General features: G+C 44.2%; 1 protein-coding gene across 1 annotated transcript in view; it reads right to left on the bottom strand.

Annotated features, from left to right (window-relative positions):
* The window catches only part of LOC126171413 (regulator of G-protein signaling 11), a 189723-nt gene that overhangs the window by 66540 nt on the left and 106357 nt on the right, over nt 1–16826 (bottom strand). The window contains exons 9-11 of the mRNA XM_049920801.1: nt 12475–12548; nt 7102–7231; nt 1286–1507 (exon numbers count right to left, since the gene is read on the bottom strand). Coding sequence (XP_049776758.1) covers nt 1286–1507; nt 7102–7231; nt 12475–12548 — 426 coding nt within the window. The remainder of the gene's footprint in view (nt 1–1285; nt 1508–7101; nt 7232–12474; nt 12549–16826) is intronic.

The raw sequence follows: 16826 nt of genomic DNA, 5'->3' as shown, positions 1-16826 counted from the left end.
CCTGATAGAAGAGGTAGAGAAGATCCAACGAAGAGCGCGCGTTTCATCACAGGACCGTTTTGTCGGCTGGCTCTGAGCGCTATGGGACTTAACTTCTGAGGTCATCGCCGGCCGCGGTGGTCTAGCGGTTCTAGGCGCTCAGTCCGGAACCGCGCGACCGCTACGGTCGCAGGTTCGAATCCTGCCTCGGACATGGATGTGTGTGATGTCCTTAGTTTAGTTAGGTTTAAGTAGTTCTAAGTTCTAGGGGACTGATGACCACAGATATTAAGTCCCATAGTGCTCAGAGCCATTTGAACCATTTGAATTTCTGAGGTCGTCAGTCCCCTAGAACTTAGAACTACTTAAACCTAAGTAACCTAAGGACATCACACACATCCATGCCCGAGGCAGGATTCGAACCTGCGACCGTAGCGGTCACGCGGTTCCAGACTGTAGCGCCTAGAACCGCTCGGCCATCCTGGCCGGCCGTTTTGTCGGGACGAGAGCGTTACCGACATTTTAACAAACTCCATTGACAGACGCTCTAAGATACGCGTTGTGCATCACAGTGAGATTTACTAATGAAAATTTGAGAAAGCACCTCCCTGGAGGAGTCGGACAACACGTTACATCCTCCCGCGTACATCTCACGTAATGACCAAGGCGAGAAATGCGAGAAATTAGAGCCAATAGAGAGCATTGCCAACAATCACTGTTCCTACGCCCCATTCGCTTGTGAAAAAAGGGAGAGGACATCAGTTAGTGGTATCTTAAGTACCCTCAGTCACCCATCACGAGTTGGCTTGCGGAGATTGATGTAGATGTAAATTACACTTGCTGCCCATGTTCCTTAATCCACTCAACTTTATTTGTATAAATTTAGTACCCTTTTCATTGTTTTTTTTATTACTTATCTTATTGTTCATTTTAATGTTCTTTTTATAGCTAACTTTAATGTTCATTAACTGCTTATCTTAATTCACACTTTATTGGTCCTCTTATTGGCTCTTGTGACAGCCTATTTTTACTGGTCATTTTATACTCTATTGCATCACACACGTTGCTGTTAATTTCACTGGATATTTCATATTTGTCTTACAAGTAATGCACAGAAAACTCGATGTACTTATTTTCTTAGCCCCTCAGGTTATATAATGTAAATGTCCAATATACCATATACGTACAAGTGTTTGTGCCAAACGATAAAGAAATAAAATAAAATCTTGTATCAAGCAGCAGATGATTTCTGATTGAGTGACATTAGTGTGCGATGCAAAAGGGGCTAGACAGACAGAGAGGTCACCTCTTTTTCTGCAGCGGCTGGACGCCGGCGGCGAGCAGCGCCTTGTACTGTTCGGAGCGAACGAAGCGCGGGTAGCAGTCCTTCTTGAGCAGCAGCGTGTACACGTGCTCGGCCGCGGAGTCGAAAGTGAAGCGCGTGGGCGTTCGCAGCTCCTGGTGCACCTTCTCCATCGTCTTGCCGTCGATGTTGATCTCGCATGGCGCCCCCGGGGCCAGGAACTCGCTGAAATGTACAGCAAGTCTGGTTCGGCACACATCGATGAAGCGTTTTCGCTGTACGTTTGTGTATGTATGTATGTATGTGTGTGTGTGTGTGTGTGTGTGTGTGTGTGTGTCTCTTGACAAACCTGAGTTGTAAACACGTACACCATTTGGACAATGCTGATTAATTTATTGCTTGCAAAGTATTTTACTGATAAACAAAAAGAAAGAAACGTTAGAGTATTTGTCAGCTTGAATGCTCTCTCAAGTAATACAATACTGGTGGGGAGTATACTATATTGCAACAGAAATTTCCATCCCCTGTGTCGAAAAAGCTATCTCATATCTCCGAGTCCGTAAGGTGGTAGTACAGCTTATCCAAGGTCAGGAAAAATTATGAGTGAAATATGCTTTTCACATCACAGTACTGCAATTTTTAGCGGGGTTTCCATATGTCATATATTAGTTTAACATTGTTTCGATTTCTGCTGGTGATCTTATCTGTGATGCAGCAAATACAGTCGTAAACTCTATTGAAAACGGGAAATTAAGGTCTATAGTCGCAAATATATTACTCAGGTAAATGAACGGGTACCCCACCACATACGTTCTAAACCGCATGGTGGTGGAAAGATAAACAATCAATGGAAAGGTACTGACTTAAAAAGGACGCATAAACCTTAATCGTGTAATCCGGGACACTTTGGTGTAGCTAACTCATTTACGAAGAGAAGAAAGTTTGTAACACATATAGATTCTGTAAGATGAAGATAATGACACTCGTAACATCCCCCCTTACCTCCTTTCATATTAATTTTCGGCAGTGGAAATTGTTAACATAAAGACCGCTCTTTGAGCCAAATAGACTGCAGAAAAAAATAAAGCGTTACTATTTTGAAACAGCGTCTCCTTTCCCTATTGCAACGCGGAGGTGTGAAATATGGCTCAAAAGTGCCAAAAACGTCTTCTGTAATAATGCAAAAGCGTGGTACCGTGCGGCGTTATCCTCGGATTGGGCGACACTTCAAACAACAAGGTGTTCACATACGCGAAAAAGAAGGTCAGAGCTTAGAAGTTCATGGCAGATGTAAGATGAGTTAATGATGTCATATTCGCGCCAAATTTCACCATTGTTCTGCACAACGCCAACCTGGACGGTTACATGATAGGAAGGTCGTCACACTCGCTGTTACCCACATCTCACCCCTACTCTTGAAGCCTCTGCGATGGAGGTCACAATCGCAACGTCTAGCGTTGAAATCGTTTTTCTTATGAATGGTCGAGGAAGACATTTTAGACACACCGACGCTTGAAACCGACACGAAAAGGCCTCAGGGAGTGGCATAAAGGGCGTCTGTGAAACCACCTCTTCACTTGGAGCGTTATCTTACACATATTTCACCGTCTAAAACGACAGTTTACAGTGCAATGTTCAACAGAACGAAATTATTGACAATCTTTGACACTACTGAGAGTCTCTGTACGATTCAATCCAATAGCATGGCCGCAATTTTGCTCTATTATAGAATATGGAAACACCGTTAAAAACCACGCGACGAAGTTTGAATGTGATCGGAAGTAGCAAAGGGTGTTTACGCTTTTTCAGTCCTCCTGTGGCATGATACTTGGTGGGAGGGTGGGGGGGTGGGGGGGTGGGGGTTGGGGCGGCGGATGCGACATCGTGAATCAAATGGCAAAGTGTGAGTCTAATACCCGCCCCCCTCCCTATTTCAGCAACACCCTCTGTGCCAACGGCATACCTTTGTTGACGACTTTGAAAATATAACTGTACATAGATAACCCCCTTGACCGATTGCAGACAGACAGCGCCTTCAACACCCCTCAGATCCCGCACGCCTGCAAGCCAGCATTAGAGCAGCATTTGAGCGTCACTCACCAGACAAGAAATGGTCAGTCTTCCTGCTCCACTGAGTCTGCTACAATTTTTAGTACGTACTTTAGCTGAAGTTAAGATCATTTCTGCTCGTTATTTCACCGCATAATCTAAACTAAAATTTAATGCGCTTCTTACGTCTCCTGTCCTCCATGAAAAAGTTTTAGACGCAAATTGTGAATAATATCAGTTGGGCTTAATGCCTTTTAGTTTGTTTTTCCAATCAACGTTACACAATTATTTTGCCTTGCACCATTAAAATATACTGGTAATACAGGTCCTGTAAAGTTGCTCTTGATTCTCATCGTATCAACATCAGGTTATCAAGTACATCAACTATACACCCTACGAACCCTTATTCTTACTGTAATTATGGAAGAAAGCAGTACGCAACACGCTACAGTTATTTCCTCCACTTTCCGTGTCCAAATCTTGGGCTGAAATATGTTACAAATGTTGTAGGAATGTTTCTCAGGTGAGATGTTGGATGACATTGTGAAATTTTTACAATATTTCATCGGCAGAACTGATGGACATCTTCAGATGCGACGAACACACAGCTCAGCCAAGACTAAAGCCTCCTATTTGTGCTAAACTAAGTAAGAAACGCACAGGCGTGAAGGTAAGTAATTCGATGACCAACAACCAAGATTTTCCAATCGGTAGCAGCAGGGACAGCTATGCCCCCTGTAGGACAATGAACCAAGGACTTCACCGCAAGCGCATTCTCTGCCGTTCCTACTGTGGTGCTGCTTTTAGCCGTGCCAGCGCCTTAGAAATACGCCTCTGCAATGGCGTGTGACCATCCTCGCCGACATCATCTGAATGTTAAAGTTGCCAAGGAAGTGTAATCCGTTGGAAGACCAATAGTTTCCTTTGTGATCGCTGTGACTCAAATATTTGCAGCGGTGGATTCAAGACGTGTTTATTGGAATCCATATCTCTGTTACAGGATTCGTCGAGCTTCGAATTTTCACTACTGCTTTAATTATGCTGTCACAGTGCGAAGAAGCCGGCGAGAGAATTTTAATACCTTTATATTCCATAGCTCGGCCACCACAGATTTCTTTCGTTGGTCCAGTCGTGTGTGTCGATCATTCGCAGCCTTTATCCTACACTACGCAAGTTTGTTCGATGTATGACTTTCCGCAGCTACGAGGAATCTTATAGATACCGGATTTTCTCAACCAACATTGTCCTTCATCGAGCCTAGAAGAGATACAAATTTCCTTGGCGAACGGAAGTCGCATTTAACTTTATGTTTCTTCAGCAATCTTCCTCTTCTGGAGGAAACGCCGCCGACCTGTGGCAAACGATCATTCCTCTTGGTTCTACACTTTCATTTAGCGTCGCAGATTTTTTGACATGCTCCAAGTGTAAGGAAGGACGAATCTCCCGTCCGGAATATCCCCTTTGCTGGCTACAGTACGAAGGTGGCGAAGCTCACTGAGTAAGTTCGTCCTCTGTGGACCAACGGCAGAAGCACGCTACGGTTGCGAAGGATAGTGATGGTCTGTAACTACACACCTGGAAATTGAAATAAGAACACCGTGAATTCATTGTCCCAGGAAGGGGAAACTTTATTGACACATTACTGGGGTCAGATACATCACATGATCACACTGACAGAACCACAGGCACATAGACACAGGCAACAGAGCATGCACAATGTCGGCACTAGTACAGTGTATATCCACCTTTCGCAGCAATGCAGGCTGCTATTCTCCCATGGAGATGATCGTAGAGATGCTGGATGTAGTCCTGTGGAACGGCTTGCCATGCCATTTCCACCTGGCGCCTCAGTTGGACCAGCGTTCGTGCTGGATGTGCAGACCGCGTGAGACGACGCTTCATCCAGTCACAAACATGCTCAATGGGGGACAGATCCGGAGATCTTGCTGGTCAGGGTAGTTGACTTACACCTTCTAGAGCACGTTGGGTGGCACGGGATACATGCAGACGTGCAGTGTCCTGTTGGAACAGCAAGTTCCCTTGCCGGTCTAGGAATGGTAGAACGATGGGTTCGATGACGGTTTGGATGTACCGTGCACTATTCAGTGTCCCCTCGACGATCACCAGTGGTGTACGGCCAGTGTAGGAGATCGCTCCCCACACCATGATGCCGGGTGTTGGCCCTGTGTGCCTCGGTCGTATGCAGTCCTGATTGTGGCGCTCACCTGCACGGCGCCAAACACGCATACGACCATCATTGGCACCAAGGCAGAAGCGACTCTCATCGCTGAAGACGACACGTCTCCATTCGTCCCTCCATTCACGCCTGTCGCGACACCACCGGAGGCGGGCTGCACGATGTTGGGGCGTGAGCGGAAGACGGCCTAACGGTGTGCGGGACCGTAGCCCAGCTTCATGGAGACGGTTGCGAATGGTCCTCGCCGATACCCCAGGAGCAACAGTGTCCCTAATTTGCTGGGAAGTGGCGGTGCGGTCCCCTACGGCACTGCGTAGGATCCTACGGTCTTGGCGTGCATCCGTGCGTCGCTGCGGTCCGGTCCCAGGTCGACGGGCACGTGCACCTTCCGCCGACCACTGGCGACAACATCGATGTACTGTGGAGACCTCACGCCCCACGTGTTGAGCAATTCGGCGGTACGTCCACCCGGCCTCCCGCATGCCCACTATACGCCCTCGCTCAAAGTCCGTCAACTGCACATACGGTTCACGTCCACGCTGTCGCGGCATGCTACCAGTGTTAAAGACTGCGATGGAGCTCCGTATGCCACGGCAAACTGGCTGACACTGACGGCGGCGGTGCACAAATGCTGCGCAGCTAGCGCCATTCGACGGCCAACACCGCGGTTCCTGGTGTGTCCGCTGTGCCGTGCGTATGATCATTGCTTGTACAGCCCTCTCGCAGTGTCTGGAGCAAGTATGGTGGGTCTGACACACCGGTGTCAATGTGTTCTTTTTTCCATTTCCAGGAGTGTATAAATTTGTGTGCGTTGGTTCATGCCTTTCGAAATACAGCGGGACTCAAGAGGCCACCCTGATTTCTTTGCAGCAACGCGTCCAGGAAATGTAGTTCGCCGTTTTTCTCAATGTCCATTCTCAGTTTCATGTTAGAATGAAGAAAATTTAGCCGTTGTAGAATTACGTACAGCGATGCGGTGCAGTGTGGCCAGATTCCTAAGGTGTCATCCACCTGTCGCCAAAAGCACGTGCCGACTGGAGTGCTCTCTCTTTGAAATCTTCCACAAAAAGATTAGTCATAGTGGGTCACAAGGGACTATGATTTGCAGCCCACAGTAATAACTGCCAGCCTTGCGCTTGCGCTGAGGTCCTCAGTTCCCCGTCCGACAGATGGCGTATCTGTACTTCCCGTTACTGTTCAGATGATCTTCACCACTGTCCACCGACTTTGGCTTCTTCACACCTGTACACTTCCCACTTAGAATTAGGCTAGCATAGAATAAGGCTTTTAGTCATATATTAGCAGTGGTTCCATAACACCTAAAGATGTCCCTTAGACGCACTGATGCATTGTTGCTTGGGCAGTTCACAATGACATCCGACACCCTCAAGCAACCAACTTGTTAAAAATATTTCTAATGACGATATCACTGCTTAGAAATAATTGGCCTAGATAAATTAGAATTGCATGACTTCACATCAGAAGATAATAATAACACATTTTTATCCGAAATTTATTTACCAAATGGACATTTAATATCGTGGGCTGCTGACAATTTGACAATAAAACTTACTCAAATATCTCCTTTACTTTGCGATGAATCTGTGATTGCGCGCTCCTCCTTAGGTCGTTGACGGCCATCCAGAACCGGATATTCTCGTGGCTGTATTCCTTGCGCAAATAGTTGGTAAACTCCTGTAAACCTGAGAAACAGTGCAGTGTCAAATTAATGTAGTTTGGCAGATTACATAGCAAGGTAATGCTGATAATAAAGGGAACAGCAGTTTTCAAGCAAACATAAATTTTCTATTCTTGAATATGTACTTATATGTATTAGGATACGAGTTCTGAGGTTTCCACAAAATAGTGACAACCTGTTCAGCAACACGTTGGTACACCTTTGGAACACAATACAGTAGCGATTCTGCGTTTCATGGATTAGAAAAGTCATTTGTCGCTTTCTGGAGGTATGTGACACCAGATCTACGTATAGCTCACGCAATTCTCTTAAACCACAGACTGATGGTTTGCGGGCAAGGAGCTGGCGCCCGATATAGTCCTAGGCGTGTTCTATCGAGTTCAGATCAGGCGAACTCTATGGCTACGACATCAACATTTCACTTATCGTGCTCCTGAAACCGCTGTAGCACAATCCTGGCCCTGTGACAAAGACAGTTATCTCGCTGGGAGTTGCCACTGCGATTGAAAGAGAAGACGAGCATGTAGGGATACACGTGGTCTGAAGTAATGTACACGTAGTCCACAACTGTCACGGCGCCAGCGAGTACTACCACAGATGACATGGACGCCCAGTTGAATTTACCCCATTGCATAATATTGCCCTCACCGGCCGGCTTCCGCGGCCTTGCGCACGAATTGAACATCATCATCTTCGATGACTGCGTATCTGCGTATCCAGACACGACCGTCGACGTGGTGCGACAAGAAACGGGAATCATCATACTAAATGACACGTTTCCATTGATCCACGATACAATCTCAATTATTCCATACCCAATGCCGTTTGCGAGATGCTCCTTCCCAGGCGCCGGGCGATAGCAATCTGCTCTTTGACAAAGACGCTTGGTAAGTGGATTTCCCCATTTATTGCTCGTATCGTTGCTGGAATGATACTCCAACGTCTTGGTGTCTGTTTCTTAGAAGCACCACAGAGTTTTGCCACTCAGTCTTCTAGCATAGGATGTATGACTGTTGGGTGTAATCTGCTATAGCCTAATTTGTCATCGAGAAGTACAGGCAGAACACAGGAGTCCGCTGTATGGAGCATCATCATGACTTTTGTGCGTATGATACGGAATAAGTAGTGATTTTACACTAGTGGGACACAATATCCGCATAAACCGCCAGTTTAAATCACAGTTGCAGGTCTTCACCCACAATGAATACAATGAATTGAAGCATAACGGTTTTACAATATAACTCAGTTTATTTACCTATTTACGTGATGCTCAACGGACCGAACTGTCTTGCAAAACTACGATGCGTAATACAGTGAATTCCTGTGTTCTACATCTGTATCTACATCTACATACATACTCCGCAATCCACCATACGGTGCGTGGCGGAGGGTACCTCGTACCACAACTACCATCTCCTCTCCCTGTTCCATTCCCAAACAGAACGAGGGAAAATGACTGCCTATATGCCTCTGTACGAGCCCTAATCTCTCACATCTTATCTTTGTAGTCTTTCCGTGAAATGTAAGTTGGCGGCAGTAAAACTGTATTGCAGTCAGCTTCAAATGCTGGTTCTCTAAATTTCCTCAGTAGCGATTCACGAAAAGAACGCCTCCTTTCCTCTATAGACTCCCACCCGAGTTCCTGAAGCATTTCCGTAACACTCGCGTGATGATCAAACCTACCAGTAACAAATCTAGCAGCCCTCCTCCGAATTGCTTCTATGTCCTCTCTCAATCCGACCTGATAGGGATCCCAAACGCTCGAGCAGTAGTCAAGAACAGGTCGTATTAGTGTTTTATAAGCGGTCTCCATTACAGATGAACCACATCTTCCCAAAGTTCTACCAACGAACCGAAGACGACTATCCGCCTTCCCCACATCGGCCATTACATGCTTGTCCCACTTCATACCGCTCTGCAATGTTAACGCCCAAATATTTAATCGACGTGACTGTGTCAAGTGCTACACTACTAATGGAGTATTCAAACATTACGGGATTCTTTTTCCTATTCATTTGCGTTAATTTACATTTATCTATATTTAGAGTTAACTGCCATTCTTTACACCAATCACAAATCCTGTCCTAGTCATCTTGTATCCTCCTACAGTCACTCAACGACAACACCTTCCCGTACACCATAGCATGATCAGCAAACAGCCACACATTGCTATCCACCCTATCCAAAAGATCATTTATGTAGATAGAAAACAACTGCGGACCTACCAAACTTCCCTAGGGCACTCCAGATGATACCCTCACCTCCGATGAACACTCACCACCGAGGACAACGTACTGGGTTCTATTACTTAAGAAGTCTTCGAGCCACTCACACACTTAGGAACCAATCCCATATGCTCGTACCTTAGTTAGGAGTCTGCAGTGAGGCACCGAGTCAAACGCTTTCCGTAAGTCAAGGAATATGGCATCCGTCTGATACCCTTCATCCATAGTTCGCAAGATATCATGTGAAAAAAGGGTGAGTTGCGTTTCGCAGGAGAGATGCTTTCTAAAGCCGTGCTGATGCATGGACAGCAATTTCTCTGTCTCAAAGAAATTCATTATATTCGAACTGAGAATATGTTCGAGAATCCTGCAACAAACCGATGTTAAGGATATTGTTCTGTAATTTTGAGGATCCGTCCTTCTACCCTTCTTATATACAGGCGTCACCTGCGCTTTTTTCCAGTCGCTCGGGACTTTACGTTGCGCAGGAGATTCGCGATAAATCTGGAAGTAAGGAGCCAATGCAGTAGAGTACTCTCTGTAAAACCGAATTGGAATCCCATCAGAACCTGGCGATTTATTTATTTTCCACCCATTAAGCTGCTTCACAACCCCAAGGATGTCTATCACTATGTCCTTCATACGGGAATCTGTACGAGACTCAAACGGCGGTATGTTTGTACGATCCTCCTGCGTGAACGATTTCTCAAATGCTAAATTTAAAATTTTAGCTTTCGTTTTACTGTCTTCCGTTGCCAGGCCAGACTGATCAGTGAGTGACTGGATGGAAGCCTTCGACCCGCTTACCGATTTTACGTAAGACCAGAATTTCCTTGGGTTTTCAGCAAGATCTTTTGCTAAGGTATGACGGTGGTAGTGGTTGAATGCTTCGCGCATCGCTCTTTTTACAGCAGCACGAATCTCTACTAACTGCCCTCATTCTCCAGATCTTTCTTGTACCCCGAGTGCAACTGCCTTTGCTTCCTGAGCATTCTCCGAATTGCGCTGTTAAACCACCGTGGGTCTTTCCCGTCCGCAACCCACTTTTTCGGCACATGATTGTACATGTACATGTCAACGAATCGTCCGCCATTGTTATGTTGGTACAATGTGTCCACCTGATTATTCTTTAAGATTGAAACTAGTTGAAAACAATAAAAATTAACAAAATAATAGCTTTTAGCTGTTTCGCGATGTCATTTGCTTATCAACTGGGTCAACCATAGACAAAGATCATTGATTGTCTGTAAAATTGAGTTTATCTATTTAAATTAATAAGGAGTGATTTATATGTGTGTTCTTTCGGTTATGTCCGAAAAAACAGATACCACACACATAAAAATATATGCACCTAGCCGGCAAATTTAACCTTCAGTGCTGGATGCACTTTTTGTTCGATCTCTTTTGGGAATCAGTTGAGGCTGCGAGCAATAAGGACAATGGACATGGGGATACTACGTATGTAGCGTGCGACACATGGGAATTTATATTTGACGCGAGGCTTGCTCAGATAGCCGAAGGGGTTATGCTAAGCGCTCGCGATAAGCGGCAAATCTGGATTTGAGTTCCCGTCCGCCACAAATTTTTACTTGTCGCCATTGGATTAATTTCAGTGCTCGATAGTTGCTAATGTCGCAATTTCTGTTTCGTAAAGTCAATTGTCTCCAACGAAAACCTAAGAAAAAAATAATAAAACGAGACGAATCGTTATTACATCGTTCTCATTATCTAAGAATCTCTCCTGTTACCATAATTTATCAAGAAAACTAATGAAGAAATCTAATCCTTCACAGTTGAAGAAATTGTCAAGGTAAATTCTACCAGCATCATCGGTACTGAAGGAGTTGACCCAGAAAATTCTTAGACGCAAAATGCGAAGGATGAAATCTGGAGGTATAAAAGATGTGAATATCTGATTTCGTCGTGTTAGTGCCATGTGGATATTGCATTATTATGTTGCAGCAGTAATAATATCTGCATGTTTTCTGTAGTTTTGGCCACAATGCAAACAAACTGATGGTTATATTTAGATTCATGGGAAGTAGTTTTAATATCTATATAGTCTTCTACGACTCCTAAGACAGTGGAATGTTGCTTCTCCCTTCCTTAAGTCTGAAGTTTTTATGTTAACGTAAAGACAGCTTTTCATCTTCACAGGAAAAGCTGTGGATAGCAACGAAATATGTTGCTTACGAGGTACTTGACGATCGACGAGCAGAGACGAATAACAGGTCGACCACTTATGTCTTATCTTTTCCCATTATCTCTTTGGGTGGCCAAAGAATGGATTTTATAGGTCTATTCGCAAAGAAAATCTTTCAAGATGGTTGAAAGGCCAAAATACAGCCCATTTGCTAACTCTCGGGATGACCGTCGAGGACAGTTATGGATTATGTTATTGAGATGGTCCTGTAAGCAGATGGTGTAGTTAGATCTATAGAATCACTCACGTCAAAGTGAATGTCTTTGAAACGGTAGCATAATTTTTCTTGCTCTACATTGTACATTCAGAAACGTTTAGTTTCTTCCATTACCTGTGCTCCTTCGTTTATCTAAAATGTCTGATGTTTTATTTTCCGCTCGATACTGAAACTTTCTTAACTAATTAAAAGAGAGGCGTACTTACAAGTATAATACTTCAGATAACGGCTACAAATAACAAACAATAAAGTAAACAATGCATTGTCTACGATCTCTTGCGGTAATGAAATAAAGAGCTACAAATGTGCGACCTAAATTAGGGGGCTTTCCCCAAAACGGAAAGTACCTATGTTTCAGTAGGGTAAAGAGGGTCCTATGTGATATAAGTTAGCTAGGTATCCCGCAGGTCTTGACACTTGCACATGAGGTGCAGTGTAGGTATGTTGAGACTATAGTTCATGCTTTATCATAATGAAAGAACACAGATGATGGGCTTTTACTAGTAAGATTCACCTAAATTATATAAAACATAGTCTACAAGTGATAAAGATATTGAAACACTGAGATGTCTCACATAATGGGTGAGTGAGCGAGTACTCACCTGTTGGGTCGGAGACGAGTTCTTCCATGGATAACGCCCAGCGCTTCACTCTCTTCTCTGTTGGAACTTCGACTCTGGGTAGCAGAAATGAGACAAGAAAGATTAGAAAGTATTGTGGCACATCAAATGCAGGCTTTAAGTAGTTAGCGCCCTATTTCGAAACAACAAGCTTCGAACTCGCTTTAGTCGTTGTACATAAATTATTTAACTAGATTGCTTCGAGACTACCTGATTGAAATATTAACAAGTTGAAAACAAATTCCACAATAGTTTATCGCGAAGGCTTGTAAAAGTTTTGAAAGGAACGATTTGATGACTTCTTGTTCCTCTCAAAGATAGCCAACACTTGGAAAGACAGGGAAAGATTTTTTATTTTTTTTTAAAAAGTCGTTGGCTGTTGCACTATAAAATGATGTACTACAATATTATGGCAGCAGGCTAAACATAGTTACATCACGATTTGAACACTGTATAAATCTTTTGAGATTCAAATATCTGTTGGATGCAGGCAGACTTACGTTACACTAATCATACGTTAATGTACTATCATGTCATATATTACTTACAAGCAACTGCTATGTCTAAGAGAGAGTGCTGCTGTTCTCACGGCAAATGAAATTAACAGTGTCCGGGTACGTATCACTGGACATTAACGTGGGTTGTGTCCACCCTTCGCCTTAGCTTGAACTCTGCAGGGGACACTTGCAATGGGATATCTGAATGTCTGTGGAGGAATGGTATTCCAGCTGAAACCAGAGGAGGTCCGGAGCGATGTCGACTTTTTAGGTCACACCCAGAGATATTTCGTTGGGTCTAGCTCAGAACACTGAGGAGGCAAGTCCATTTCTGGACTGTAATTCTCCACAAGCCATTACCTCATAGATGCTACTTCATGACTGAGTGAATTGTCACGCTGATACAATTATCGTCTCTGATGTACGCAGTGCTGCAAAATGTTTTCGTATCATTGCATATTTAGTGATTTCTTAATCCTAACAGGGGGACACACCCCATACTGTAACACCAGCTCCTCCGTACTTCACTGTTGGCACACTGCACATGATGACAGGTAATACACTCCAGGAATTCGTGAAAACCAAGCCCTTCCATCGGATTGTCGCAGGGTATAGTGTGAATCAACCCTCCAAATCATTCGTTTCATGCGATATTTTGCAGCCACCCTTCGCAATGCTCGACAGTTCTTGACCATCAGTACATGAGGTCCGCCTGGTCTTGATTTAGATGCGGTTATTCCTCCGCGTTTTCACATCATAATCTCATCACCAACAGTCTACTTGGGAATAGTCCACGTTCAAATCACTGAACCCTCGTGACCGACCCATTTTGCTGCTGCTGTTCTGTCAATTCTGCATTACAAAAGGGGCGTCCGAATACTTTATATAGTGTAGTTTGGTGTGTCTAGTGCAGGGCTTAACAACTGGCTGGTTTTGAGCGCGAGTACTCGCGTCTGCTCATGCACGTGCTCGTGAGCAGGTGCAAGGTCGTGGAGTAGGGAGGGAGGGGAGGGAGGGGAAATGCGCGCGCACGTTTGAATGTGATCTCGCGTTCGTAGCAGATTTAACTAGCCACCTGAATGCTTTGAACATTTTACTACAAGGTAAAGATCTGCTAATTACTCATTTCATAGATCGAATACGAGCTTTTAAAATGAAATTGACACTTTGGGTGAGTCAGCTGGAAACAGGAAACCTAGCTCATTTTCCTAAATTATCATCCATGCAAGATGTTCACAAAGACTGTGAACGTTATTCACATAGTTTAGTTGATCAGCGCTTTCAAGATCTGACAGCACTAGACAGTGATTTTGATCTGTTCTCTCCATATTCAGCGAATATTTAAGAGATTCGTCCTGAGCTGCAGCAAGAAATTATTGACCTGCAGTGTGACAGAGAATACAGACAACTTTCAGAACAAGAAAAACATTTTGGAATTCTACAGACACTTCCCTCAGGATAGATTTCCTCGTTTGCACAAACTGGCGGCTGCAATAATATCAGTGTTCGGTTCCATGTATGTTTGTGAACAACTCTTCTCTGCAATGAAATGTAACAAGACGCGCCTGAGAAACGCATTGTCTGATCGAAATTTAAACTGCACGCTGCGCCTAAAATGCACAAGAACAATTACTCCGAACATAGACGCAATTGTAAAGGGCAAAAAGTACAAGATAACCGAGAATCCCACACTTCAGTGACACCTTTTATTGTGTAACAGTTCACAAATTAATGCGAATGTAGAGGCATACTCTAAGCTAATGAAATTATGTGGCATGTGTACATTCTCCTTTATTTGTTTCATTTGTCGCAGTAATAATTCGTGAGTGATATCCCTGCAGGTGGCCGCGGATTTACATTGACTGGCGGCAGCTGTTGTGGGCCCCACGTGACTTTCCCCACTCTCCGCTCTGGTCCGGTAGTGGGGGTAGCGTGCTCGCGCTGCTCTGTGCTCGCGCCTTGCTGCTCACAGCTTGCTCCGCGAGCACTTATGTTGTGAAGCCCTGGTCTAGTGAGTCAGATGTTATCATATTTGTCCTCACCTTTGACATGAGAGCCAATCGCGGGACAGGGAGTATACGCAATGAAAACGCTTGGGTTCATGATGTACTGTACTCTCCGTTTTAAAGGCTTTGTAGGTTGTGAGATTTTCACGTGCCGCTATATCGTTGACATAAGTGACTACCCCAATTAAGGGATAACCACTTGTCGATAGTCAATTGCTATTGGAAAACGTGTCGATGACAGCGATTGGTCATCGACTATCGCAGAATGTAATAGCAGACAGGCAGGCAAGTTACTTGCCAACTCAGGAATTAAAAACAGCAATATGTGAGTAGCTCTCGTTCCCATTACAGTATCTAGAGAATCAGAGGGAACAGAGATCAGAATGGGTGCAAGAACACTACCCTTGCATGCTCGACACCTGAGAAGAGGGCGCCTGGGCTTCAGCGTCACGATATACGTTGGCACTCTCCAGTGGCGAGGTATGAGCGTGTTTAAAACTACGTGAAACGATGGCTCGTAGTAATACCCCGTTGAGGCAGGCGGTGGAGGTATTCTCGTGTGAGGGAAAGAAACAAAGTTGTATGACATTGTTGGCTTGGAAACCCCGAGAGTAGTTCAGCAGCCTTGTCCGTACGAGTTTCCTTCCTTCGCACCCTTACAGTGTGTGAGATTCGTTTATCAAATTCAGTTTATGGTATATGACTAGAAATAATACGTGTGTTAGCTGTGAATAAAAAGTGTTAATTCGTTTCCAGTTCATCATGTCAGGTCTATCCCAAGTACAAATGAATCACAAAACATTTCCACTATACATATATATTCTCCACAGCTGTTAGATTATACAGTAGTTTGTTTCGACAAAAGGAGATACGTGAAAAATTTGAAAGAAATGACATTTTCAATTTTTCCTTCTGTTACGTTTTGAAGTCTACAGAAATGGTAGAGGATGGATTTCACGATGTTCTAATTTTCATTACAGAACGTCATAACTTAAAGTGCCAAAGGACCTCCTCGCAGCATAGGTTATTTTGGAGTAGTTTCGCCTAGAGCTTTTAGAGTGACTGTGTACATGTGTCTAGCACCAGTGACACTATTTCACTCCCTCACTGGAATCTGGCTGCGGTACATTGCTGCTCTTCAGTCGACAGCATTAATTTACAAAATTTACAAGCACAGGTTCCTACAAAATTTAAAAACTGTGAAATATGTACAGGCTTATACTATTATTAAAACTAACGATTCTACATTCAAAATTTAAGTAAAATTTTGTTGTCTTTTAAAATACAGAGACTTGACAACGGCGCTTATAAAACAACTGGCTAGGCGCGACTAGGACTCGTGTATTGAGGGTTCCGTACAAACTCAGTTATGCGTGTGAAAAGTTCAGCCACCACGGGAATCGAGAATCTCGACGAGTTTTGGCTGTTACCGACATCGATAGTACAATATCTGTTAGGGGTAAATTTGGAATGGGAAAACAAATGACAAAATAAATATTTTTGTGTGATATACGGTGGTTATGCGGAAAGTACGGAACGATCGGTCGGGAAATGGAAAATCCAGTGAAAATCTGATGAAGCTTTGCACAGATGCGTTGGGCACTGTGTCTAGTATGCCCGTCGATTGCATCATGTCACTCTTTTCAGTTCTGAGCTCACTGGGAGAACGTAAAGATGGCTAGAAATTAGCGTCTCCCGCCAAGTATGAGGAGCTGGCGAACGATTTCGCCTGAAGCTATGCAATCCACATTACATAACTGTCATGCGGTTCGTTCTACACTACAATTCTCTGCCGCACTCTGCAGGGGCAATGACGATACTCCTGCTGCAT

Source organism: Schistocerca cancellata, chromosome 1 (assembly GCF_023864275.1).
Source record: "Schistocerca cancellata isolate TAMUIC-IGC-003103 chromosome 1, iqSchCanc2.1, whole genome shotgun sequence".
Classification (NCBI taxonomy): Eukaryota; Metazoa; Arthropoda; class Insecta; order Orthoptera; family Acrididae; genus Schistocerca; species Schistocerca cancellata.
This window is presented reverse-complemented; position numbering and strand designations above follow the sequence as displayed.